The sequence below is a fragment of the Pomacea canaliculata genome, linkage group LG14 (assembly GCF_003073045.1).
Source record: "Pomacea canaliculata isolate SZHN2017 linkage group LG14, ASM307304v1, whole genome shotgun sequence".
NCBI classification, from domain to species: Eukaryota; Metazoa; Mollusca; class Gastropoda; order Architaenioglossa; family Ampullariidae; genus Pomacea; species Pomacea canaliculata.
In genome coordinates, this window is record NC_037603.1 from 1,588,743 (window position 1) to 1,616,203 (window position 27,461).

At 38.5% G+C, this 27,461-nt stretch overlaps 4 protein-coding genes across 9 annotated transcripts in view; 2 read left to right on the forward strand and 2 right to left on the reverse strand.

Moving 5' to 3' along the window:
- Window positions 1–74: 74 nt before the first annotated feature.
- Window positions 75–9,780, forward strand: LOC112555851 (transcription initiation factor TFIID subunit 6-like). The gene is made up of 13 exons (XM_025224391.1): window positions 75–605; window positions 1,286–1,372; window positions 2,338–2,491; window positions 3,018–3,226; window positions 3,702–3,767; window positions 4,139–4,216; window positions 4,806–4,907; window positions 5,247–5,371; window positions 5,933–6,065; window positions 6,328–6,453; window positions 7,220–7,393; window positions 7,665–7,961; window positions 8,832–9,780. The coding sequence occupies exons 1-13, from the start codon at window positions 444–446 to the stop codon at window positions 9,006–9,008; spliced, it is 1,890 nt and encodes a 629-aa protein (XP_025080176.1). The 5' UTR covers window positions 75–443; the 3' UTR covers window positions 9,009–9,780.
- LOC112555853 (uncharacterized protein YwbO-like) lies at window positions 8,606–11,781 on the reverse strand. Of its 6 annotated transcripts, none has more exons than XR_003097546.1 (5): window positions 11,478–11,781; window positions 10,956–11,115; window positions 10,437–10,599; window positions 10,020–10,138; window positions 8,606–9,094 (listed from the first exon to the last, which is right to left on the reverse strand). XR_003097546.1 is itself a non-coding variant. In XM_025224395.1 (5 exons), exons 1-4 carry the CDS (start codon window positions 11,681–11,683, stop codon window positions 10,043–10,045), a joined length of 654 nt encoding a protein of 217 aa, XP_025080180.1. In that variant the 5' UTR covers window positions 11,684–11,780; the 3' UTR covers window positions 8,606–9,094; window positions 10,020–10,042. The 6 variants fall into 6 exon arrangements, 4 of the variants coding, with proteins under 4 accessions (XP_025080180.1, XP_025080179.1, XP_025080181.1 ...); XM_025224395.1 differs by having other exon boundaries at window positions 10,020–10,167; window positions 11,478–11,780; XR_003097545.1 differs by having other exon boundaries at window positions 9,031–9,168.
- Window positions 11,782–13,974: 2,193 nt separating this feature from the next.
- LOC112555852 lies at window positions 13,975–18,986 on the forward strand. The gene is made up of 5 exons (XM_025224392.1): window positions 13,975–14,323; window positions 14,937–15,194; window positions 16,199–16,365; window positions 17,728–17,841; window positions 18,337–18,986. Exons 1-5 carry the CDS (start codon window positions 14,312–14,314, stop codon window positions 18,470–18,472), a joined length of 687 nt encoding a protein of 228 aa, XP_025080177.1. The 5' UTR covers window positions 13,975–14,311; the 3' UTR covers window positions 18,473–18,986.
- An 867-nt stretch (window positions 18,987–19,853) lies between these two features.
- The window catches only part of LOC112555855 (peripheral plasma membrane protein CASK-like), a 149,455-nt gene continuing 141,847 nt past the window's right edge, over window positions 19,854–27,461 (reverse strand). The window contains exons 21-24 of the mRNA XM_025224397.1: window positions 27,040–27,120; window positions 26,267–26,469; window positions 25,925–26,005; window positions 19,854–24,453 (exon numbers count right to left, since the gene is read on the reverse strand). Coding sequence (XP_025080182.1) covers window positions 24,277–24,453; window positions 25,925–26,005; window positions 26,267–26,469; window positions 27,040–27,120 — 542 coding nt within the window. The 3' untranslated portion in view covers window positions 19,854–24,276. The remainder of the gene's footprint in view (window positions 24,454–25,924; window positions 26,006–26,266; window positions 26,470–27,039; window positions 27,121–27,461) is intronic.

A 27,461-nucleotide genomic window follows, 5' to 3' on the forward strand; every position in this document is an offset into this window, starting at 1 on the left:
CCTACTACATACACTGTGTTAGGGTTGGGGCAATCGAAAGATTTGTCTCGCGTGATTCGCCGAGAAAACAGATTCGATTATCCTAGTTAGGTCAAGGTAGATGGCTGTCGAGGAAAAATGGCGGCGTTTAAACTTTATGGTTTGGTCGTGTCTCCTTTTTGATGCCTAGTTTAATATGAGTAACCTTTTGATTGATCTGTGTTAACTAGATTGAATCCTTTTCATTAGGACTTCGAAAAAACATTGTTCTTTTTGGTATGGAGGCTGTTACATTCCATATTTGATCTATATTTATAGCAAAAGGAATCAATAATTTTACTCGCTTTTGCAAAGAAATTGCAACTTCTGGCGGGCTGTCTAAATAGCAGAAAATATGAAAAGTCTCACCAGTTTGTAAGACTACATAGGTAGCACCTCATGTGACAAATATCACTTCGGCTGACATGGCTGAGTCGAAGGAAGGAAAGGAGCAGAAAGTTGGAAGCAGTTTGACTGTTGAGTCAGTTCGTGGGATTGCCGAGTCTGTTGGAATCGGTAACTTGTCTGATGAGGCAGCTGCTTTTCTCGCAGAAGAATGCACGTACTCCTTAAAAGAGATTGTTCAGGTGAGGGATACTGCTTGTTATTTGCCTTGAATAAACACCAGGTTATAGCACTACTTAATCATACAACAGGGACTGTGTACCTCTTTTAGACTGGACAACCTGACACGAAATTTTGATGCAATGCCAATATACTCTTTGAAGAATTTTTTTTTATTTGCAGGATTTAGAGCGTAGTTAATATGTGCATGCACCATTTTTATTCATCAGATAGGGTAAAAATAAAAACATTCGCTTTAATGTTAGATGTCGTAGTTTGTCACAAAGTCTTTTTTATGGGGCAAACTTTTAAGTAGTTTGTCAATGCTTTCAGATTGGAATTTCTGTCAGATGTGAGAGTGAATGTCAGCTGTAACTGTGTCATTCATTGTTTTTATACTTGTCATGATCATTATGGATGCTGCTGAACAGTTTTGTTTTGGAATGTAGGGTAGCTTTTTTTAAAAATAAAGAACAACAGTTTTATAAAATTGTTGCAGATATTTTTATACTGCTGTTTGTTAAAGTTTTGCTCCATTATAATATTAAAGACTTATTACTGATAGTGGCATCATGATTATTATTTACTGAGATAAAAAACTGCCTGTCATATTTAAAGCATTATCTCAGATATAATGAGACATGTCCAGATATGATCAAAGTCATCATAATCCACATTGATGAAGCATTGATTTTCTCTTTAGGAGGCAAAAAAGTTTTCACAACGTTCAAAAAGGAGAAAAGTATCAACTACAGATTTTGATGTAGCTTTGCGCTCAAAGAATATTGAGGTAAGCTGAACAGAACAGTCTATCATAGCAAGTCTATGTATATGTTTTAATTCATGCATACAAGGTTTTCTTTAATGAGTAAGCAAGTTTTCAGACCATTTAATAACATATTTATGTTACATATCATAAATATAACTAACGCTGAGGGGATCAGCTCTCCCTTATTTTGTTTTATGTTTTGTGGTCATGCTTCAATTTGAATAAAAGTGTTGGATCTTCATGTTGACATATGCTTCTGCTGTGTTTTCTTTCTCTTCTGCTTTGAAACAGGATGGTATATAAATTTTATTTTGAAGTGCAAACTGTTTGGATCTATTGGCTGGATTCCATTTCGCTTTATAAATTCCCACTTATTATTATTATGCAATTAATAGAATCTAATATTGTTCCAACCACCGCCAGCTGGTGCAGCTTACCTTGTAGTGGTGTGGTGGCTTGCGCGCCTTGTTGATCCTTGTGCTCCTGGCAGGTCTAACCAAACCAAACAGGTCTGTCAGGGGAGAGACCAGACTAAAATGTTGCACCGTGGCCCTAAAGGTTGGGGGTTTTTGCTTTGAGCTAACAACCTGCTCATGTAAAAAAAAAAGAAAAAAAGGTGTTATAGAAACTGCAACAGTGCAACAACAAGGGCCTGGTCGGGAAGATTCCTCTGCTTATGATGTATGCTGGTGAAAGCCTTAGGGAAGTCAGCTTGCCTACTCATCTTTTGACGACCAAGACTTAAGTTTTAGTAAGTGAGAAGGGAGATAATGAAGATAGGCAAGAATGAGCACAAAAGTACTAAGATCGATATATCATGCCACCACCTTTATTAATGTGCTTTTATTATATAACAGACTTTGTTTGCTGCTTGATGCACAAAGTCTTTTAGAATTTGGCTTTAAAAGCACTCTGGTGGTGCTCAACAACACACTTCTCTTAAACTATGTATTTTTTGTCATCCCATATGGTGATCTCTCTTGCAGCCGCTTTATGGGTTCCGTGCACCAGACTTTATCCCATTTCGTTTTGCAAGTGGAGGAGGAAGGGAACTCTTCTTTAACGAGGAAAAAGAACTGGATCTTCAGGAGGTCATTAACAGTCCTATGCCTAAAGTGCCACTGGAGAGTTCGTTGAAAGGCAAGTTTATGTGAAAGTAATAGTTGCATGATGCTGCCTGTCAGAAACATAAAGTGATCCTAAAATGCAATGACACACACTTATTGACTGGTACCAACCAGAATGCCACTAGCCAAGACATGAAAAAGGGCAAAATAGGCTGGATAAGACACACAATGCACAAACCAGCTGACACCATTGCAAAGCAGGCACTTGACTGGAACCTTCGGGGAAATAGGAGAGTTGGGAGACCAAAGCAGACTTGGAAAAGAACAATAGAGAGCGAGGCAGAGGACATCAGAACCACATGGGCTCAACTGAAGGGGCTGCCCAAAACAGGGTCCGCTGGGGAGGTGTTGTTGCAACTCTATGCTCCTCAAAGAGTAACAAGGACTAAACTAAACTAAACTATTGACTGATATGACACTATACAAACTAAAGAGAATTACCTGATAGCAAAATAATTCTTGCTTTGTGAAATCCTCAGTTGTTATTTTGAAGAATTTTGTGTTGATTAAGTACTGTCATGGTAAAATTTCTTTTGCAGCTCACTGGCTCAGCATCAAAGGAGTGCAACCTTCAGTGCCAGAAAATCCACCACCTGCATCCAAAGAATTGCAAAAGAAAGAGATTCTTGACACAGGCATTAAGAACAAGATTGATAAAGGACACCGAAATGACAAAGCCCACAAACTCCGACATCACAAGGCTGACATGGTCAGGCTAAAGGACCTTACCACCCATGAACTGTCAGTGGTAAGACTTTGTGCAGTGCATTTGCAGCACTTTCTGTTCATCAAGTTTTGGGAGCTAGGTTAACATCACAAGAGCCAAAGTAACAATGCTGTTCAAGTTCCATGTCTGTGTTTTTTCTGTATTTTGTAAACCAAGATTTTGAACACATAAAAAATTGTAGTGAAAACTATTTGCAGAATTGTCAATTAATAGACAAATAGGAAGTTCAAAATATAGTCCAGCTAGAGTTTCTAATGTGACTGGTTAATTATATTTCTTAAGTGCAATTTTTTCCATTTCAACCAGATTGTTATTTGGATTGCTTCAGTGCCAACAAATCCAAACTTCAGGTTTTCTCATCATAGGTTCTGGCTGTAATAAAAAGCGTTTACTTTTTTAACAAGAATAAAGGGAGAAAGGGTAAAGGAGAAAAGAAAGGAAGACAATTTTTCATGTTTTCATTATGCTTTATAAAGTTTTTATGCTTAAAATCTAGGAGCAGCAGCTCTACTACAAAGAAATCACCGAATCGTGTGTTGGACCTGATGAATCTCGAAGAGCGGTAAGTTGTTTACATTGTACCATTGACTTTATTATTATTTCAAATATCTGTGGTAACAAAAAGTTTTTAAACTAAGGGGAAAGGTATTGCTAACAACTACTTTATTTGTAACCATGATGCATCATCAGCTTTTTTTTATTACATTGGAACTTACATTTTTGTAAGTGAGAAGGGAGATAATGAAGATAGGCAAGAATAAGCAAAAGAGTACTGAGATGGATATATCATGCCACCACATTTTTTAATGAGCTTTTATTATATGACTTTGTTTGCTGCTTGATGCACATATTTAAGGCATTAAATATTAGTTTTATTTAATATTATTTTATATTGAATTTGTATCACTATTTGTTCCTTTTCTGGGAATTTAGGAAGCATTACAAAGCCTGGCCACTGATCCTGGTCTTCATCAAATGTTGCCTCGCTTCATCACGTTTGTTTCAGAGGGAGTGAGTGTGTCTTAATGTTTTTAACCTTATTTTAAAACACACCTTATACCTAAGAATCTTGTTAGCTGGAAAGAGAAAATGAGAGAATAACTTTATTCTCGTTAACTGGTTCTTTTTGTAAAGCTGTTGAATCAAAAATCTGGTCGCTGTTTATCTTTTTTTACTGTTATAGAAATTATGAAAGTTACCTGAATTGAGTTAAAGTTAAATTAAACTTAATTAAAACAATGAGGCCTATTATAAATCTGTATTATTTTAACATTCAGAGACTAAGGAAGGGTAATAAATTGATCGTTTTTTGTGTTGTGTTTTTTTACTTTTTACTTGCAGCATATCATTTTCCTTCCAAGTTGTTAAGCCTTCCAACTTATTAGTATTAAAATCCTACATCCACACTCTGATGTTTGTATTTTACTGTTTTCTGACTAACCTTGGGATTTAACCCCAGTTCTGGTGGCTTTTGGTTTGGACTTTAATGTATTTTTGCAATAGGATTTTTTTCGTGTTTTTTTTTTAATTGGAGTAACATAGTACTAAGAAAATTAGCATGTTAAACAAGGTTGATTAATTTTTTTTTTTAATTCCTCAGGTCAAAATTAATGTTGTGCAGAACAACTTAGCTTTGTTAATATATTTGATGAGGATGGTCAAGTCTCTTCTTGACAACCAGACTTTGTATTTGGAGAAATATGTAAGTGATTTTAAATTTTATTTGTTTCTATCAAATACATTGATGGTCAGTGAATTTAGGTACTGAAACTGGCCTTGAAAGGGATCCAGAGCAGATTATTTTGTATGATTGTAACAAGAGAGGTCATAAGAGTCCTTTGAAATTATCCCTGAAGTTAACAGTATTTTGGTTTTGGAAGAGTGAAGCTTTGTTATTTGTCGTGTTAGTTTTCATAGACAGTAAGGCTGCTGTCAAAGTTGTAAGAGCTAATTTTATGCATGAAATATGCACATTCAAGACTCCAGCTGTTTAGCACATAAACAGCCCAGGAGATGATTCCTTTGCCTTTTTGTCTCACAGCTACATGAATTGATCCCAGCTGTGGCCACTTGCATTATCAGCCGACAGCTCTGTCTGCGGCCAGATATGGATAATCACTGGGCCTTGCGTGACTTTGCTGCTCGACTTATGGCCACCATTTGCAAGTATATGCCTTTATAGCTTAACCATTTAGGTTAATGTCTGAGAGAGTGACATGATTGTTTAGTTGTTTGTGGAAAAGTTATCACCCCCTTTATGTTTGTTTGGTTTTTTTTTTTTTGTTGACCAACTGTACTTTGTAGTTAATTTTGTTTCTTAACTTCAGGGTTGTTTTTTTTTTAAAAAAACTATTTGAGGCTTATGTGTGCATGCATGTTTGAAACTTTAAAGAAGATAATCACTGACAAGCATTAGAACCCCAGGAAGAAGTCATTGATAAATCATTTCCCTATTCAGTAAACTTGCTGATATTTTGTGTTCTTCTTGCCAATTACTAGTGGTTTTTTTTTCTCCATTAATTTTATTCTGACCACTCTTTAAGTGTTTCCAGTTAACTAAGAAGTTGTGTTATGTATGCCTTGTAACTCACCATCAAGGTTATTGTGTAACTTGCAGTGCTTAGCTCAACAAAGCTTTATGTCATTTCTTTATAAATCATTGTTGTCACTCATAAGTTTGGTGTACCCATTGTAATTTTTCACTTATCAGTGCTCTGTATGTTACAGGAATTTCAGTACTAATAACAATAACATTCAGGCCAGGATGACAAGGACTTTTGTGGAGGCATTGCAGAATGACAAGGTTTCCTTGGCAACACAATATGGGGCTCTGGCAGGGCTTGGAGAACTGGGGCAGGAGGTGAGAATCTGTTTCAATTGCAACTATGGAGATAGGTGCAGGGCTATAGATGGGTGTTTTTATCTATTTCTCCTGTATTTTGTGTTGTAAGTAGCAGTTACCTGCAAGCTTTTACCTGAGGTCATTAACCTAACATCTAGCATACGTGTTTTTTTTGGGGGGTTTTTTTTGCACCATTGTCATGTTCCCTTTGGAAAGGTCTGCATGTTTTTAAAGGTAAATAAAGCAGATTGCAAGTGTTTGTTTTATTTTGATATAACAGGTGATCAGAACATGCATCTTGCCTTACCTTAGTGGACTAGGAGAGCGCATGAGGTTGGCAACGGAGGGACCCATCATTAACAACGTGGACAAGATTGCTGCGGAAAATATTAAAAAGCAGCTTTCGGTGAGCTCCTTTGCATCTGCAGGGACTTAGCTTGAGTTGCGTGGCACATCTGATTAACTCTTTAATCTTGACAGTTTAGTTGAATATAGTTGGAAAAAGCCCAAATTTGCTTGGCTGTTGAATAAAAACTCTTACAATGAGGTAAGACAAATGCTTTATGGGTATCTGTAAGTATGCACATTTTTGTGGTGGGAAGGATATGGATTGTGGGAGAATATGATTTGAAATTTGATAGTAAAATAAAAGTCCTCAGGTTTGTTGATAGCACAAATAAGATACTTAAATATAGATATGTTCCTTCGGTGCACAGGTATTATGCTGGATTTACCCAGACCTTATTTTGCCTTGTTAGAAATGACATTATTTCTAGTGATCTGCATATCTCTAAAAAAGCAAAACCAAATCTTTTCTGCGCTCAAATAGCCATTGAAGTTTGTGTAATTTGATGAATGTCTTCCAGGATGGCAGCAGACCAACAATTTTGAGAATCGTTCTAAACATTTTTTTTGTTTGTTTGCAGTGAAAATAGATTTTTTTGTTCGTTTGTGCAAGCAGACTTGTCTTGCCTAGAGAATCTTTTGGGAGTTGATTTATATTTGTGGCCATGCCATGTTAAAAGTGACTTAAACTTTAGGGATTTTAATGTTGTCCCCATGTACAACAGTGTTTAAAAGAACATATTCTGTCGAACCTTTACCATACTCTCAAATAAGTTTATAACACTGTTAGTGAAAAAGGTAAAACAAAATTTGGAGTGTTTTTACAGAAATATCTGCCATCAGCACTGAAGTCCTCAGGTGTACCAGAAACAGTGGAGGATTACACCACCAACTACGGTTACCTGGGGCCTCTGCTGCTCAGCTCCATCCAAAAGGAGCGGCAGGTCAGCGTTTTGCCCTCACTGGTACCTGCCAGACCCACGCTACAAATTCAACAAGCTGTGAGTTTGCTTGGATTATTAGCAGCATTTGAAAATCATTATTATGGTCTTTGCCACTTAAATGATTTGTAGAAGAAAATATATAATCAAATCAGTCATTAATGGCCCTTAGTCAATTTAATAACAATGATGCAAAATGCACTGCTGAATGTGTAAGTGGATGTAGATTGCAAATTATTTTTAGTGGTCTTAGTAGATTTCAGGGCTTTTTCAGCATCATATACAAGTTGTTACCTTTTGATTCAAGTCCATCATTTCATGATATTTGCAGGGTCGGACCTCTCAACAGTTTGTTATCCAACAGCAAGGTAGTGCCTCCACACCAGTCACTCCTTCTACCACCTCCTTCTTTTCCACAAGTGCCCAAGGACAGACACCTCGCACCCCCAGCACTCCTGGCAGTGCGGGAGGACAACAAAAGTTTGTCATTGTCACAACGCAGCCACGCCCGACCTCATCAGCAACGAGCATGCTTGGCAACAGCTCAAATGGCAACACCTCTACACCAACCATTGTCAAGCTGGTTACAACGTCACAGGGAGTGGTGAACACTGCCCCCACTGTACAGGTGAGTTGAGGGGAAATTTTAATTTGACATAGTTGAAGTTAACAGTTCTGACCAGATTTTGCTGGTTTTGTTACCATGCTTGGATGCTGTCTTGCTTTAAGAATTTCAAACAAAATGAAATTATTCACCAATCAGGCTTTGATGGATGGTGCTGGTTCACGGCAGGTGTATGTTACTTTTGCAGTATTTAGAACAAAAACAGAAAACATTGCTATTAATAAATCTTCAGCATGCAATTTCTGCGATGTCCTCCATTTTTTATTGTATAACTCAGTGGCTAATTAATTTTATTTCATCCATAATCTTCTCAACTTTTAAAGCTCCAATATCAGCACGACTTTTACTGCGTTTGACATTTTCTAACAATTTCAAAAATTTTACCAGAAAGAAGTTTCATCTTGTTGATTAAAAATAACATAAGTGCAAACTGTGGGGTTTTTTAGTATAATTTCTTGATTCAGTTTACACTTGGATACTAATTCCAAAACTTGAGCAAATAATTCCCCGCCATTCATACCTTCAAATTTGATACATGCAGAAAGAGGCTGGATGATGTGTAAGAATACATCTGTGAGCAATCATACATAAATTCGTTTGCATGCATAAACAAGCATATACAAATAGACTGAAGAAAATATAAGAAATTTTTGCTTCTGATTTAATACATCTTTATTGTTCATAGATTACATTTTTGTTTATGCTTTATCACAGTTAGCTGTTTTTTGGTAGTTAAGTGAAGCTATTACATTTTTATTTTATTGCAATATGAGTCCATGCCAAAATATTTAGCATTGTTTTGCATTGTAAGGTTATGTAATCTATTAACTGAGTATAGTCTGAAATGTCTATAAATTCTTTCACTTTGCACAGGCAAGTGGTGGTCAGAAGATAGTTGTCATCAAACAGGAGCAAGGGGTTATCCAGTCCACTCTTGCTTCGTCTGTTATTACCACACCTCAGTCCTTGGTTTCTGCACCAGACTTGGGGGTCAAAAGCATCTTCAATCAGGGCATTTCATTTTCTGTCAAGGCTGAAGATAAGTCTTGACACATCTAGTTTTCGGAAGAAGGCAGGCTATAACGGTGGAATTTCATTTCTTGCACTCACAGTGTGACAGAGCCCACTCCCTGGATCTGATAGAAATGTTTATGATGACCCACAGGAAATAATGGGCAGAATGGATGTATACTGAAGGTACTTATGGATACTGTAAGCAAGAAGACATTGAGAATCATTGCAGCTTCAGCTGCAGTTTTTTTTTTTTTTAACATCATACATTTCTTACTTTGCATGCTGCACTGCAGCATTTAATTTTGTACATTGATATTCATGCGGTCATCAGATTAGGGTGAGGTTGTTTTGTTTTTTTTTATTGCCTCGACACATTGTGCTTGATGGCAAAAGACAGTATACCACTTGTCACTGCCACTTGTTTTACTTTCATGTAAAATTTTCTCTGACCAGATCGTAAAGGACATGAGCATTTTCTGTGCATGTATTATGGGAGAGGACAGCTAATATCCTCCAGGCGGAAAAAGATTCTTGAGCTATTCATGTACTGGGCTAATCTGGATCTCTTTTGTGACTTAAGGTTACAATTATAGTTATTGTACAGAATTGTAATACAGATTTTACTCAGTTGTCTATATATGTTCTGAATACAGATGCCAAGAGAAAAGCAACAGTCTTATTATGTTTGTATATTTTGTATTTAAAGAGAATGATGTCAGATTTTATGCATTTTATTACCATTGTTCATTGTTGCTTTGGTTCTTCAAACTCTTTCATTAACATTAAAAAAGATACATTTATGCTAACAGTCGTTCACATTAAGTTTTATGTTATCAGTAAATGTGTCAGTTTTGTATGCATTGTGGTTATTATTGCATAGTAAGTAACGAAGGGTGTAAAACAACACAATTCTGGTCATGTGTCCTTTGTGTGTCAAGATGGAAAGTTCCAAGATTGTGCTTTGCTCCTGAGTAAGAACTTTTTGAAGATTCTTTTTGTTATTGAAGACCATCTTAAAATATTTCTGACTGCATGCATGCTACTCACATTTTATTTACAGGAAGTAAAATTTAAGCTCTGTTAATGGTAGACGCTTGGAACTTTTCTGCTGCCATAGTAAGCATTCTTTTGAAAACATCCTCATCCTGAGCACCAGAAAACATGCGCTGCCCATTGAAATAAAACAGTGGTACACCTGGCAAGAAAAGCATTTAACGTGCTAATCAATAAACATTTATGTGTACAATGCAAAGCAAGATGCACACAAAGTCATATATCTTTTACAAAATCTTAAGACATTTTCTATACTTCCTCTTCCTCTTCATGAAACTGAGGTTTTTAAGGCAATCAAGGATATTTGTACATGAGGTTAGATTTAAAAACAGTAGCATCTCCACAAGCACCCAGACTCAAATATTTCATACTCTTTGGCACATCTCGCACAGAAAACATTTTGAATGTTACCTTCCACTCCCTTGTCAGCCCAACTTTTGGCTGTTCTAACAACATGATCAAGATTTTCCTGCTTGCTGATGTAAGCTCGAATCTCATTTGCCTCAAACCCTGCCTGCTTGCCAACGTCCACTACATCATCATCAGTAAGCATCTTGCCATCTACAAAATATGCCTGAAAAATGCAATAAATCTGCTAGAGCCAAAATAATACTGGGTGTTTATTATTGCATAAAGAGGAGCATAGGGCCCTATGCTCCTCGAGGAGTAACAAAGAATAAACTAAACTATTGCATAAAAAAAACTGTTTGATCATAAAATAGAATTATGTGATGGATTAAAAATACTGAAAACAGCTTATTGCAGCATCTGTAATAAAGATGCTTCTGGGACAATGAGTGCTAGAAACCACATGCTGCAGTCTGGTGATCACACTGCTTTCTGCTTTCCACATTAACACTGAGGACCTTTTTTGGCATAATAAAAACATGTCAAATAAAGAGTGGAATCCAAGATAGGAAAACAACTCACCTTAAACAGTAGCTCTGCAACATCGTTCTGTTTTACTCCATCATCTTTAGCTGCCGCCAGTTCCAGAAGAGCATGACTTCTAATGGTGCTTGGGAAAGAGGTGTTTTTGAAAGTAAAATTGATTCCAACTGCAGCTCCAGCTTGTTGCAGCTGGGTCACCCTGAAACGGTTTATGATGCAGAGACTCTCCAGTCTGATCATTCTCCAACTATAGTAGTCTAAACATTTTCATGTGCTTGTTAGATCTTCATGTTGATAAAAGCTATAGATTAGGATTCTCCAAAAGTGTTTTTTGGGGAAAAAGTTAAAGTAATATTCACGTGTAATTTTTTTTTTCCACTCACATAGTGATGTGATTTTTTGAGAATTGTAGTTTTGTGGATGTTAGCTGATGTGAATGCCAGTGTTTCCCTGTTTCTCTATTCCGACACTTCGCCCAGAGTGAGACTTGGAACCGTACCGTCTGTTGTTGCGGCAACAATTTAATAATTTAGATCATGAATTCACTTTCTTCTGCTATACCTTGGTCCACTTCTAAAAGCAGACGGAATGGGTATGCCTTCTGGCGGAGCGGCAGGACGCAGTAGGTAAGGATGCCATCGTACCCTGAATTGAATTTTATCTTCAAGAGCTTTCATGCTGGATTCCAACTTTCGCTTGCCAACCCAGCACCAAGGACACATTACATCGCTGATGATGTCTATGTTCACTAAAGGTTTTGCAGCCATCTTTGATTTAAAAGAATGAAAATGAAACGAAAATAGTTTAACGATGTAACCGCAGACGTGAACTTTAGACAAAACAAGGGACACTACTCCATTGACGAAAACCAGTTGAGATACGACACGGAGTTATCCCGTCATAGAAACACAGAGAGTACATAGACGTGTGTGGGATACGAATCCTCAAGCACGGAGTTATAGATAATTTATAATTGTTATATTAGCAGGACACAATTAAGCTAGTAATTCCCGCAGAAATATATGTTGAAGTATTTTCATATAGCTCGGCAAACAAAGAAGAGTGAACGTCATCATACTACTAGTATAGAGCCTTTAAATGCAAAATGTTCATTTTGTTTTAATAAAGATCGAGATTGTCGCTTTAATTTGGGGAGTCATCCAAACCAAAGTTTGAAATCGCAGATTAGATTACTTAAAATTTGTAACGTTTATTTACATGTGAAGAGGATAAAGGGAGAGTAGTTTTTTTGGGGGGTGCAGTACTGTGAAAGCTGGAAAGTGCATCTGTACATGGTTGCTTGCGTCTTTTTGTGTACAAATATTCGCGTGAAACATTAGTAGTTATGTATGTGTGCAGAAAATTGCAACCTGATTCAGCTCACTCGTTCTAGGATGCCGAAAAACTTTGTCTGCTACCAGCAACGGATGCTTGCTGATTTTTTATTATTATTATTATTATTATTATTATTATTATTATTATTATTATTATTATTATTATTATTATTATTATTATTATTATTTATTTTTTATCAGTAGGATCGAATATATGCAGGTGACAGAGTGGTTGGGGCCTTTTCGCATTTCCCACATACCAGGATATGATGAACGACATACAGGTCACAGCCGCTGATATACGTAGAGTGGGTCCGCTTGATAATATCCTAGGGATCTTTAATCTTTACACCTGTTTATTATAAGTATATGCAGGTATGCATCCACGATAGCTTTTTTGGGCAACGGCGCATATAGATGCCATTCATAGAAAACAGACTCGACCAGCTGATTGCTGTTTTCACGTCTGTTTTGAAAAGAATATATCAAGGCTGATGTCACCTGGTTAATCAGTATACCGACACTGAAACGCTCGGCTGCGGCGAAATTTGGGGACGATACGCGGCATTCCCTCAAACGTAGGTGTGTAAAGGTGTGTCATGTGCTCTTGCGACATCGTGTGTTCTTCCCTTCTACAATCTCTTCCCCCAGCCCCCTACCGTCAATTTCAGTATCAACAAGCGACAATAATAATAATAAAGGGGTTAGAAGAGAAAGATAAAACTTTGCACACACAAAAAAGGGGGCGGGTACTTAATTGGGTGTGGGGATGACACCACTATCGGCAGTACTCTGGATTATTTCCTCAGTCATCTTAAAGATCCATCACTTTAATTCCGGGTACTATTACAACTGCTACCAAAGTGTATAATCTCTTTGCTACTACTAATATTTGGTGCCACTACCATCACGATGTCAGTTTGCAATCCACGAGAAACAAGAAGACGACCCTCCACAACCATCCCCACCCCGTCCTCCGTCAGCCGTGGATTTACTGACATTCCCACGATCTCACCTGGATACATCCAGACGGGCTCTGCCTCCCACGTTCTCCTCGAGACATTGTGAGCCCCTTACTCCTGAGTCCTTGCGGGATTCAGGTTACGAGACACTTTGTCTTTACCTTTCAGTGCAAACTGGGCAGGGCCGGAATGTATAAATATCTTTCCATGCACGAAATATATTTTTATGTCAAGCATCCTTCCTTTTCAAGCTGATCTCGAAGTGAAAGTTTTTGAGGGTGTGCGTTACCTCCATTGTTGAGTCTGATCGCTATCTACACCTTTTTATGTCTGTTGTCCGTGAATGCAAACTTCTCACAACTTCTTCAGATCCTGGTCATGATCACACTCATCCTGGCTTACTGGCAACTGAGTATCTTCAATGAACATGTCCAGTTTCTTTAGAGACCTAAACACTCCTAGAGGGGGAAGACATACTGTATTGAACATTCCTTCAGTAGCTTACTACTGTACTCTGTCCACGAAACAAAATCTGACTTTTAAAGAAAGCGATTGAGCAAATGCATTTTACAACCAGTAATTGTTAAGTAAGTTGAGTGCATAGAGTTGCGACACACATACACACATATAGACACAGATATAGGTATCTACTTCAACACGCAAAATTACATGGAAAGCGTTTCTCACATTGAGACAAAAAACGAAACAAGTGTTTTTTCCGCTGCCTCATCTATCTTACCCAATAATCAGTCAAGCGTGTCTGCCCCGTCCTGGCCTAAGGATGATCGCCTGTGTCCTGGTCCCATGGCGACATGTAGGTCAACTGCTGTGCAGGAAATTCAGTCTACAACACACACTTCCACCGCTTTCTGACCAATCAGAATGCGTGTTACGTGGAAAAAAACCTTGTGTTTAAACATCCCAGATATTATTAATACGCTTTGAAAAGTTAAGCCGACCACTTCTTTGCCAAGCGGCAATAAATGGTGGCCGATGATCAAGAGGTAGTCACTCTCATATCGGGTCCTGACAGGTGTCATTTGGTCCCCTTTGCCTCACTGTCGAAGTTAGTTCCAGCTCTCCTCAGCAGCGAAAAGATATGCAAGTACAGGTAAGTCTACTAATCAGTCACAGGTAAGTTTGTACACTTGCAACACAGGTAGCAATCGTTTGGTGAAGTGTTTTGAGGTTGGTTTATAGAGATGGTATCTTTAATTAACTTGTTCACTTCTTTGCGGGACTTTGCATTAAACATTGATATGTATTGAACAGAGAGTGATCTGCAAAGTAGAGAAATGGTTCATCGGTCGTAATGTTGTCACTGTAATGTAGTGAATTGCACGATGATGCGTGTACAGAACGGAGTTTGGAACAGGGCGAGGAAATTCGCTGTAGAAATAGTTTTGAAAAACTGGATAAAGCTGAAAAACTGTGATATCACACCAAAAGGAAGAAACTATGGACCAGCCTCGCAAACGCATAACTGACACTAGAAAACAGAGAACAACGCATACGCAGCAAAACTGAATGAAGCTGTTTCAGAAACACGTCTTGAAAACATGTTGTGTTGAATGTAAGCAGTAAACTTGGAAAACCACCACCAACCCTCCCCGAAGTTATTTGCAAAATTATTTGATTAAAAATATATTGGCTTAACACTTTATGATACAGGCCTAATCACGGAAAATATTTTTACTCACTTTACCAACCCTTCTGATTTTCAGCTGTGGATGCTGCTTCTGGTGTTGCCCAGACCAATATCATCGGTTAGACGGAATTTCTGGGGAAGGCGCAATAACTTTTTTGAGGACACCTTCAAGCTGAATGGGCTTCGGTCTGGAGAAGAGAATTCAAGAAAGAAAACTTTGTTTGATGACGTTTTTGCAAGGTCAAGTCCACCCCGTTTACTGCCGACAAACGATGTGGCCACCTGTACTCCAGCGTCCTGTGGAGGAAAGCGAGACAAACAGCTTTGGGAAGAGGTAATGTTACAATATATATTACACCCTCTAGTACACTTAATATGCGAGGATTTCTTGCAAGTCTCTTACATGAAATATTTTGTGAACGCCAATAAGAATGCATAACCATTACAGCATCTAGTAAATATAACAATCTAAATAAATAATTCTAATATATTACAGTAACTTGGATACTGATTGTTACATTCGTCACCTTTTTATACCAATGGCTGAGAGCTTGCTTAAAAATAAAGTCCACATACACACAGACTCTTTTTACTCATTTTCTGTCTGCTATAGAGACAGTTGGAAGAATTAAGTATTATAGTCTGATGAATTATCTTTCATTTAAAAAAAAACACCGAAAAAAAAGCTTATAATCTTGAGTAACACACTCTAGTCACAAGTGTTATCAGCTTTGTAAACATTTCCTTATACTCTGGAACTGGTGTGGGTGACTCATTCATTAAAAGATATCCACGAGAAGAAAAAAAAATGTCTGATGCTGAAGGAGATAATAACCAGCCCCTAAACTGTCTCTCCCACGCTGATTAAAAAACAAACTCTTAGGGGAAAAAGGAATGGAAAAGGGAAGTGAAGAAGCGAGTGGTTATTACCATTCTTGACAATCGCGAGGTTCGATAATTAAATGAACTCATGAACAGAAACACAATTAGGTTCTTTGTCCATAACATGGAGTCAGCTTTAGGCTCTGGCATTACTGAAATATTAAACTTGGCAAAGTAGAGCTAAAATTTTGGAACTGTTAAAATAAACAAATAATTCAGTCGAGATATACGTTCTCTCTATAAATACAAATCAAGAACTTTGTTTGTAAACAGCGCTGTTTAGAAGCAATTTCTTTTGCAGCTGGTGTAACATTCGGCATAATGAATGACTGACATGCGCAGTCTGTGTGGTAATATTTCAAACACATCAAGAATATGTGGACCTTACGATCGTGTTCATACTTTCCGATCGCTTTCTTGCATTGAAACATCGCGAACGCTCGTCTTTGTTTACAGGTAAACATGCACTACCAGAATCTGTTTTACTCTCCTGATGACGTCACCAGCATGAATTCGGTGGAGGTTGAGCCCACGACGAGGTCTAACGAACTGCCCGCAATTGTGCAACCTAAGGGCATTGACGAGATCGTTGTAAAGCCCGACTTCGATCAGTGTTGCAGGACGTAAGTAACATTGTTACCATGAGAACCATCGAGAAAACAAACAGGCAGGCAAGCATTCATACCTTCAGGGTAAGATGTCGCAAAAAACCCCGACTAATATTTATTGACGACTCATCGACGATCAGTAGTGATATTATTATTAATAATCTCACAGTAACAATGAATAATAGCAAGGTGATATGTGTGCGTGCGTGCCTGTCAAAGTGCACGGACAGTTTCTCTTGGCATTTTGATTCGAGGGTTGGGCTGTTTAACTGCCAATATCTTGGAAAGCAATGGGCTTATAAACGAAATCCGTTTCATAATTTATTGGCAGATGAAATTCGGATATGTTGCGACATCAACAATATCCGTTTGTGACGGTCGGTTTCGACAACGCGATTTCCTATCTGGCCTTTATTTTTGTGTGTGAGTAGTATAAATGTATGAAGTGAGTGAGATTATTTATATTCTTCTTGCATCAGCAGCAGCTTGTCAATCATGATTGCAAGCTGAGGCGGAAGTTTGCAGCCCCGCCGCTGGGCGCGCTCGCGGATACAGTGTTTGGACGAAGAAGTAGGACAGTCAGGATCCCTGTATGGCGTCAAGGGAGCAATAAGGAAATGCACTTCGGGATCTCACACAATAACAGCATGCGACTCCATACACCAGCGGCCTAGAAATGCTGGGCTATCCGGAAAAAAAGCTTGGGTGGATGGGAGGTACCCCCTCCCCTATCAACCCTGTAGTAAATATAAGTAGGCCCTATGGCTTGGTAGGTTTGTTGTCATGACGAAAAATTTCCTCCATCTTAAGGTAATTTCTCACTTTAAAGGGAGAAGGGGAGGATACTGGAGTACCCTGAGGAAACCACCGACGGTTAGCTCTGGGTATTTTAAAGTCATGCAGTCATGTGTGTAGTCAAGTTTCACTTATAATGTAGAAGAATATGGAGATGACAGCTTGTTGGATTTTCCAACTAGACACCTTGTTGTTTTCCCAACATAAAAATATAAACAAAAGAAAGTGTTTGCAATTATGACTCACTATTGATAGAGCACTGTTAATTGTGTAGATACAATATTTTGAGCATGTTGTAAAGTTAATCTTGTGATCTGATGAAGAAAAATGAAATTGCAGTTGAGCTTTAAACCAGGTTTAGGATACATTAGTATTAACAAGAAAATTCAAAGTTCCAAAACAAATTGAATAATGTTAACCCAGTGGTCTACGCCTTCTTAAGGTCTTCAGTGAGAAGATCCAAAGAAGGTCCCTCCATTACCTAGGTTAGTCACCGGTGGCATAGGTCACTTCTTTTAATTTTCATACGAATTGCACTGCTAAGCACGCGCTGATAATCTCATTTTGTTTTTTCTCCTCTAGAAACAGAGCATTCCAAATTAAAACTGGAATCATGAAAGATATCAACAATGTCGAATGTAGTATCATCTCCTTCGGGAACAAGTTCCAGGTGGCTTATGTCGGCACCTGCTCAAGGTCAGCTTTAATAATTGTTTATTTATTTTTTTCTTATGTTTCAAGGGCTGGATTGTCAACAGCTTGAAATGATCCGAGAAATCTTCGGTAGCGCAAGTATCGGGGTACAAGATCTTTATGGGCAACAGAGAATGAATGTTATTAGCTTTGGGCTTTTATTATCTTCATACATGGGTACATCATACCGAGGGCAGAACAGAATCAAAATTCGAGGCACGTTACCTTCGAAATATTTTAAATTGTAAAAAAATTGTGACAGGGTGAGTGAGAAAGAAGATAAAAATTATCTCTTACCCTCGTCCAGAGATCTCCAGTAGCTGAAATGTCAAGGCCTTCGGTATTTTTGATGGATGGTTATATAGCGTGCTATTGTCTAGTTGAGGTTTGAGCCGCGAGTTTATTGTCGGTTTATTGCAGCCAGCTAAAATATTCTTTCTTCGGTATCATGTTTACTTTTTTCTTTGAGTTTTCATGTTCGGGTATATTGTCTTACAGCTCAACAGCCCAGGGGTGTCCAGGGACCTGTCGCCCCGAGATATCACCTGTCCACTTCTTATGTGTCAATACGGTCGGTCAGTTGGAATTTCGTTTTTTCAACGTGGAAACTTATTGTTCCTGCAAGGCTAATTAACCCATGCACAACTCTTGACCATTCTTTGCCAGCCATTGCCAATAAAACGGGTCTGAAGTGTAGTCGTCTTCTGTGTTTGTATACTCGCGCTCTTTCCTTTTTTTTTTTTTTTTTAAATTTTTTAAACTGATCTGAAGCCGGCTGCAAAGAACATTAGCTGGCTGGCATGTGAGCTACAATTAACTCAAACAATTATAAAATACGAGCCCTTCAGCTACGACTGGCGGATTTGAACACTGAAACTTGTTGTTACGAAGACGGTTTGGTCTACACGGTATACCTAAGGGTAAAGCCTTCACATTGTCTTTACCTGTCACACCACTTCCAACTTACGAGGCAAAAATATGCGAGATGAAACATTGTTTTCATCAAGTTTATTATTGTTATTATCATTATTATTATCATCATCATCATGAGGAGAACAGGAAGGGAGAGTAGAATATATCGTACATATCTTCGAATCATTCAGCAGAATATCCCGAACTGTTCTCTCAAAATCAAAGATTAAAAAAAACCCAAACACTCGCCTTCGTGCGCGCGCACACACACATACACGAACACACACACACAAACACAGGAACACGAGGTCTACTTCTGGTCTGCGCGGGCATGCGCACTCGTGTACATCAACAACTACGGAGATAATTTTGGCATGTCGCATGTTTAAACAGTCAACAAAGAGGACAAAAAATACAATTTATGTTTCCTCTCATATTAAAAAAAAAATTGCCAGTTTCTCAGACATCTTCACCCATATTTTTCAAAAATAAAAAAAGAACCAAGACACAAACATATTTGTTCTTCGTTTGTTTGATTGCATGTACAGCACAAGCCTCATCACTTGTGTTCAAACTGCGGGCTGTGTCTGCAGGAGGCTGCATACAAATATTGTGAGAGACATGGAACAATCATCGAATAGAGGTTTACAAACACTCACACAGCCCATGTCTGTCAGTGTGCATATATTAGGCAAATCTTCGCCGCAGTCCTCATACACACTGGGAGGGAAGAGAAGAAAAGAAGTCAATATTTATCAAGCGAAAAAAAAAACTAAATAAAAAACAGACCAAAGCCACACCTAAAATTCGTGATGTGTTTCTTGCAGATTTATAAACCATAGTAAACAGTCGTATCCATCTTAGTTTGTCGCCAAATCCTGCGCGTGAGACAACGAGGATCCGATGACAAGAACACACGTCACGTGACCACGCCGGCAGCTGCTGCGACATCCTCAAAATTACCTGAGAGTCGGTAGTACACCAGTTATCACTGACAGCCGTAACAAGTTAGAGGAACAAACATAACCCCAACACAATCATCCTGATTATCTTGATTACAGTAAGAATATGAAAGAAAATGTAAGATTGTTAGTGTTTTTTTTTTTAAAAAAAAGTCTCCGAAGAAGGAGCGAAAATAATTGTTGTTCAACCAGAAACAAATATACAGAAACATCCTCCTGGAGTGTGGCGGCGGCTGAGAAATACTATTAAAAGAATCAGCAGTTGAATACAATGTTCTCACCCACCAGAGTACAGCATCGTGTGCAATTCTAGTTGTTAGCATAATAAGAGATCATCATCATCATCATCATCATCATCATCATCATCATCATCATCATCATCAGTGCAGAGCTTTCCCTGTAAACATAACCTATCAGTCTCCTTAGTCTTTCGTCCAGGTTTATGCTAATGAGGACAGGACATAAAGGATGAAGTAGTCGTGGGAACAATGCCCAGGTGTAATGCCAACGATGGAGTGAGGGAGAAGATAGAGAGAGCAGGGTGGCAGGAGTGAGGACAGCAGTGGCGGGTGAGCGGACACTTGCCATTAGCATTTCACTGCTGTCACGTGATATACCCGGTAATTTTACAGCGGGATCTTGCGCCGACACAAGCACCACCACCCTGGGCCTAAAGGTTACATCACACTACGCGAGATGTCGCACGCCGCTGCAATGGTTGCACTGAACCAAACTGCAATGGACACAAAAAACAAAAACAAAAACCGCCTGCATGACAGGCACCCAGTGTCCATCGACACGCTACTGAGGTGTCTGCACTGGTTTCCTTAGAAAGGCACAGCCACACTAAGAAAGTTCTCGACAATCCCACTCTTTACGCAGCGCGAGCATCAGGTCATTAAACATGCGCAGGCGAAAAGGTCAAAGGTCCAACGCTATGGACGATTTCGGAGAATTATGCATCCACGTAACCTTCACCTCAAATTACGGGTCTGACCACTTCCGTTCTTTATTTCTCGATGGTTAATCACTATATAGTCTGTTTACTGTGACATCAACTGTTGTCGAAGCTTTGTTAGTACAGCTGCATCCAGCCGCAACTGTTTCAGGGGCAGCAGACGACGGAAGCCTCTAGTTTCGGCGAACCATGATGCTTCGCCGGCATCAGAATAGGTTTTCGCTTCAGAGATGTTAATTCTACAAATGTCAGTGTCCAGACAATTTTATTGAATTCATGAATACTTAGAAGTAGTTTCATAGCAAGATAGCTACCAACATTTCAAATGTTGTTGACAATCAAGGAAATTTTTTGTTTGTTTGTTTTTGTTTTTTGCAGTGTATTTTCCCTGTCATTTTTACAGTTAGTGTTACGGTTACCCTACCGTTGGACAACTGCATATTCACTGATAAGTCTAAACGAAGTTAGGAATTAAAAGTCAGTTTCGTACGCAGTACGAATTGCATAACATCTGCCATTTTTGCCAAAGTTGGCAACAACAACAATAATAACAAAACGAAAATCAAATAACCTGACACAAAATTAAATTGCTTTAAAAGTTCGTTGCCCTGTCCTAAAATCACGATACAGCCATGCTTTATTAACCACAAAAAAAAAGATGTTGAAAAGGCAGGTAAAATATCTTCCACATCAACTCAAAAACAATTTTTAAGAAGTAATTTTTTAGTGGGATACGATTAGTCTGTTCTCATGCTTGTAAACTAAATAGTTACAAATTCACTTCACATGCTGGTAGCAAAGTAATGGTCGCTGTATGTTCTGCTTATCTGGCAGCATGCTCGCCACGGCTTTAGTTCACTAAATGTTTTTGCCAAAATAGGAAAAGGATTAATTCCAATGGACATAATTCTACAGAGAATTAAATCCGCTTTTATGTGAAGCAGTTCCTTTCCTAGAACACTCGGTCACCTAGAACTCCAGTGTCTGGTTCCTGTCCTAAACTCACCGCCATGGCGGCCGTTGGACCGTTTGGCAAGATGGCCAACCAACCCTGTCGTCCAGATGTGTGGTGTTGTGAAATGACATTACTAGCATATACATGGTCTCTGACACGACTTCCTTCGTCACACAGACTGACACAAGAGCCTGGACTACTGAACAACTCCCCCTACCGCGAAACCCTCTATCGGCTGGTTGGTTTATTTAGCAGGAAAGTGCTTCCACCGTGAGGAGGAAACCCTTGCAGACAGGTGTCACATACAGAGTCCACAGACGAGATCTGAACCCTGAGTTTCTCTGGCAGTGATGCAAGCGAGTGTTTTAATCCCTACACTACCAGACACCCCTGAAACCATCTAACGAAAATAAGACCAGGTCTTATATTAGTTTTTACTCGAAAAGAGGTATTAGAGGTTATTTTCAGGGATGTTCTATTTTTTTAAAGTACAAAAGTCTGCATTTATTCTTATACGGTCATATCTTTCTTGCAACATCTTCATAACTCGTAGCATTATTTATTTATATATTAATATCATGACTTTATAATTCAATGTCTGTCGTGTGTTCACATGGATGAATGAGATCCACCCGTCTGGCTGATGATCCTGACTACGACTTGCACTGATATAGTTGTAGGGCTTATATCACGAGCATCCTGAAAACTCGTTCCAAGGCTTATTTTCGGGGAAAACATGTATCTGTGCCTCTTAAAATCATCCTGTTCCGGTCTCTTTTTTAACCAAACAAAGCTGAAAACTGAAATCAGATTAAAGTCATAACGGCTTTTGGTACATCCAGGGTTCAGCTGTACAACAAATTTTGATTTTTAAAGTTAAAACAGTTTTTATACAACACTTGTGAACGGCTTAAGAGCAGTTTCATTTGAATATTTATTTGTTTCTACAAAACGGTTTTAAAGTTTGGACAGAGATGGGTCAAGAGATAGCAACTCTCTGGCTCAGACAAGTGCTGTTCAACTGAGGCCAGACTCTAACAACTGCACTGAGTGCCCTCCACTCCTGTTTCCACGGTAACACAAGCGACCCAGTGATGTCAGGCTCAACCATCAGTGAAGAGGTATACTCCCCCACCCTACATGTACCCTGCTTCCATACCCACAACAAAAAAACGTCCAGAAAGCCACCCAACAAGGTAAACACACGATCCTTAACAACGGTTCTTACCCTCCTTCTCGAGAAACACCCCATGGTGTAATTGTATAATTACAACAATGCACTAACAGTCAATAAGCAAAGTAAAATGCAACAAACTATGCACACTTCTAAAAATTAAAAAAAACAAACAAACAAGCCCACCACCAAAATATCACGAACGGTAGCGCGCCAAAGCGATCTTGAAGCTGAGGTCCCTGTGAGTTTTGGTCCTCGTCCTGAATCCTGGGTTTGCAGGTTTGTGGAAATGACGATGCTTGGCACATCGCTCGTTTTTCTAACTGAAGCTCGCAGACTGAACTCTGGTCATCAAGCTCGCGTACACTGCATACACTGTGTTTTGCTGGCATTTTGTAGGGAATGATTTTTCTAATGATTTTATTTGACAAGAGGTTTGTCTACTGATGTGTTTGGTCATCATTTTCTCTCTTCACTCCGTCATAAAATTCATGCGAAGGGTATCTGAAGCATGCATCCACAAACATGGGGACAGTCAGAATGACAGTGGCTGGTTTTATGTCGTGAACTATCAAACATCCAGCAACACAACTTTATAATGCACTAGTTCTCAGTTCAGTTACTGATGTTGACATGCCAAAACACAACAGGTCTAATTTTCAGAAATACGTTTTGTTAAAAAAAGGTAACGTTAACCCTCTTTCCATGTCAGCATCTATAACTGAACATCAGCTAAGAATTTTTCAAATGGACAAACCAGAGAAAAAATGCACATTTCACCTTTTTGAAACTGTTCTGTACATACTCCATTCTATTCACACTTATCTAACATCTTTTTTTCAAAAAGTCCATTTCTCACTTGATCATTTTCTTTCATCAAGCATCCTACTCTCAAATCTTATGCTCTCAGCTATAAAACAATTAAAAACATATACACAGTATTTGTTCTCACCTGTGATGCTCTCAAGTTAATTAATACCCTGTCTTCAATTGCTCAGGGATGCAATGTATGAAGAGCAGCCTCCTCCCCCCAACTTCCTACCCTTTCAGCCAATCAGAAATGTACAGGCCATGAAGTGGACGTGTAGGTGTCATCAATCATATCCCAGAAGAATGACGCCATCAATCTTGGAAGAAAAACATATCCTCACTCACATCTCAGAAGAACGAACCAACCAATCCTACTTTAGAAGAATGATGGCATAATCCTGTCTCCTGTCAGCTGGCCAGTGTGATGACCACCAGCATGGACACAGTCACAAGATTACTGCTTAGGCTGAAACTGTCGTGTCGCTGCATGTTGTCGACTCAAGGTCTAACAGAGAAGGTTTGCCATCCAGCAGCATCCAATCACACTTCCTTCCTTGGCAGCATGATAGCACCAAACAGGAATTGCTGAACTGAAACCAAAGTTTCACAAACCATAACCCAAAGCTGGCTGTCTTTTGTTTGGGACACAAAATGCGCTTGCAGCATGTCAGTACACCCAGCTCACTGGCACCCACTGCGGCAAGGTGCACACATCCTCGATGGCTTTCTCTAATGAGCGAATCGTCTCGTCGATATCGTTGTTAACAATCTTCTTGTCAAAATAGTGGCCGTACGCCTTTTCTAGAAGATCACTCTCTCTTGCCAACCGCTCTAGACTGCTGTCCTGTGTAAGGTCAAGCAGCAAAAAGAAAAAATGAATTATCTTCAAATACACACAAACATCGACAGAAATAATGAAAAACGCAAGAAAGGATTTGTTTTCTTTTTTCAATCGACCCTTCTTAATCATTGACTTATGTACGTATTAACACCAAGTGGCGCAAAATTTTTACTTAAATGGACTTCAAAATTTAATATGAAACAAAAGTTTACAGAGTCCTTATCTCAAAAAAAATTAATTAAAGATGCACAATATTTATATCTGTGAAGAAAATAGCATCTCATTTGTTTTATAAAGAGTTAAGCCATTTTCAGTCAGATGCAGATTCTCTGATGATGGTAAGACTCTGGGCTTGGAATCTTGTTGTGCAAGTGTCTTTCATTTTTGAAAATGCCTTGTTACAAATTTAAAGCTACACTCATAAATGGCATGTGCATTTGAAGAATTACTTTATACCAATGTAATCTTAGTGCTTCATGACATTTGTGTAAATATGTAAACACATAAATACAGACACATACATGCAAACATATTAACACGTCATTGTTAAGACATCTTAAGGAACTAGATGACATGCTAAATGCAAAAAAAGTCAGAAAACAGTGAACAGCAAAAAAAAAGGACAATCAAGCTATAAGAGATGCAAATAACATGAGTTAATTATGGTGCTGTTAATTACTGCTAATGATCTTGAGCATTGCTGGGTGCCAGGTGTATTTTGTGTGTGTTTTCACGTTTAATGTGTTCTCATGTGCATCCCTGTGTCTGAGAGAGAGACAGATGCGGTGGAAGCACATCTTTTGAAGTTTATGCAAATTTACAACAAAAACACATCTCATGAATTGCTCTTTTTCAAAATAGTATGGAAAATTGTAAGTATATGTAAAGATATAAACAAAAATGAATTTCTTGTCCAAAATGGGACATCACTCACACTGATGTTCTTCAAGTCTTTCAAATCACAAGCCCTTGGTGCAGCAATAAATACAACATAGGGGGCATACTCTGCACAGCGCAATACCTTCAAAGCCTGGAAACATAAACACATAACACCAATCATGCAAAAAGAAAAAAGTGCCTCTACTAACAACATGACAACACTGAGCAACAACAACAACAAAAGCAGCTTACAACAATGCGATCACAAACTGAAAAAAATAATATCAGTCTGAAATCTGAAAAATCAAAAGAAAAAAAACTTTCAAAAGTAACAAATCATCATAACAACGGATTAATACAACAAAGCAGCATGCACTCTTTTGGGTCTAAAATTAGTCACTAACATTTAAAGAAAATAAAATCTAGAACTCTAGAACACAACATCATCGATGTAATATGTCATGCAGTGGACAGCAGCCTGACTTCTACAGGAACAACAGACAACAGCCTGCAGCACGAGAGTGCACTACACTCTACCATCAGCAGAACACTAAAGACAAGCATAACAACGCTGAGCCTGTGGTCCTGCTGGTACCTGGTGAACAGCTGGAAGGACAGGAGCTGATATAAAGACAATGAAAGGTGAGTACTCCCCAGATCTCAGCACCTTGATGGCCTGGTGAAGAGGCACAGTTGTGTTGTTAATAAAGCAGCAGAACAGCTTACAAATGATATCTGCGGAACTTCCAGGTGAATAAAATTCTTGCTATTACTTCTTATTTTAATTTTTGCACTTTAGGAGATATTGTTCATGTCAGTTATCCTCAAAATCATGCTACACAACAGTGACAGTTCAGATGGGATTCAGGTATACCTGGTAAGTACCTTTACGCCCCGAGTAGGCTAAACTATACAAATGAAAAGTGTGCACACATACCTGGGGTTCGACATCTAGGATTGCAATAAGGTTGCGCCGGTGTATCTGGCGTATTGTTTCAAGGCGTGTGCCGTACATAGCATCCTCGTGGGTGCCGTATTCCAGGTACTCGTTGTTGGCAATGTCTTTCATCATGAGCTCATGTGAGGTAAAGAAATAGTTTTTACCATTCTCTTCATTGTCTCGAGGTGGCCTTGTTGTGTCTGAAATGGGACAGAAATTACTTAAGCATATAATAAATAAAATATGAATTTCCTTAACAGATGACTTCTGTGCCTGGATACCTAAGTGCTAATAAGTGCTTAATACTGGAATACTTTATATATTTTTCATTGCATTATTCAATAGATACAGAAACCCTTTCCAAACACTACTGGGTGTTGCTGCTTTTCCACTTATCAATAAATAATTTCATAATCAATGTCTGAATATTTCACTGTTTTTCACGTTATATTGATTAAACTAGGTGTCCCATATGTGTCAAATGTTTTTTCTTATTCTGTTTAAATAAACAATTATCACATTACATTAATCAATTTTTTTTTTACAGCTGCTAGTCATTTTGTCTCTAACATGCAAGCAGGAATGGGACATAACTACATCTGGAACCTGTCAGCATGTCCATACCATTCCAAGTGGCAAGTGTTTCAGATGCTCCTCTCCCAGTAAGGAATTTAACTAGACTGACAGAGCTAGTCCTTTCTATAATCTCTCAGACTCCTCAAATTCTGTTATAAGAATACAGCACTAGAAACAAAAGAGCCGATACTCACGTGGAATGGGATAGGCAAAACGATCTGGGTGAGTGGTGATCAGTGTGTTTTTTATATGACGCCGGCCAACACCATGAGCTCCTGACAGGAGAAAACAAAAAACTCTACAGATTTGTCCAAGTCAGAAGCATAAGCCGGGTCACAGAGATACATATTATGTGATAAAAATCTCTGCTCGATCATACACAAATACCTCTTATCTTCTAAAAGATTTTATGCCAATTTATTTTCAGTTACAAAAAGAAGAGCAAAAAAAAAAAAAATGCGATGCTGCTAGATAACACAAACATATGCTGTGTTTAACTCATGCCTATGCCTAAGAACAAGCAGGCAAAACAATGAAAAGAGATGAAGAATAAATAACATTTTTCAAACAGTGCCTTTACAAAGCCATAGGATATATTTTTGAAGTGAATAGATCA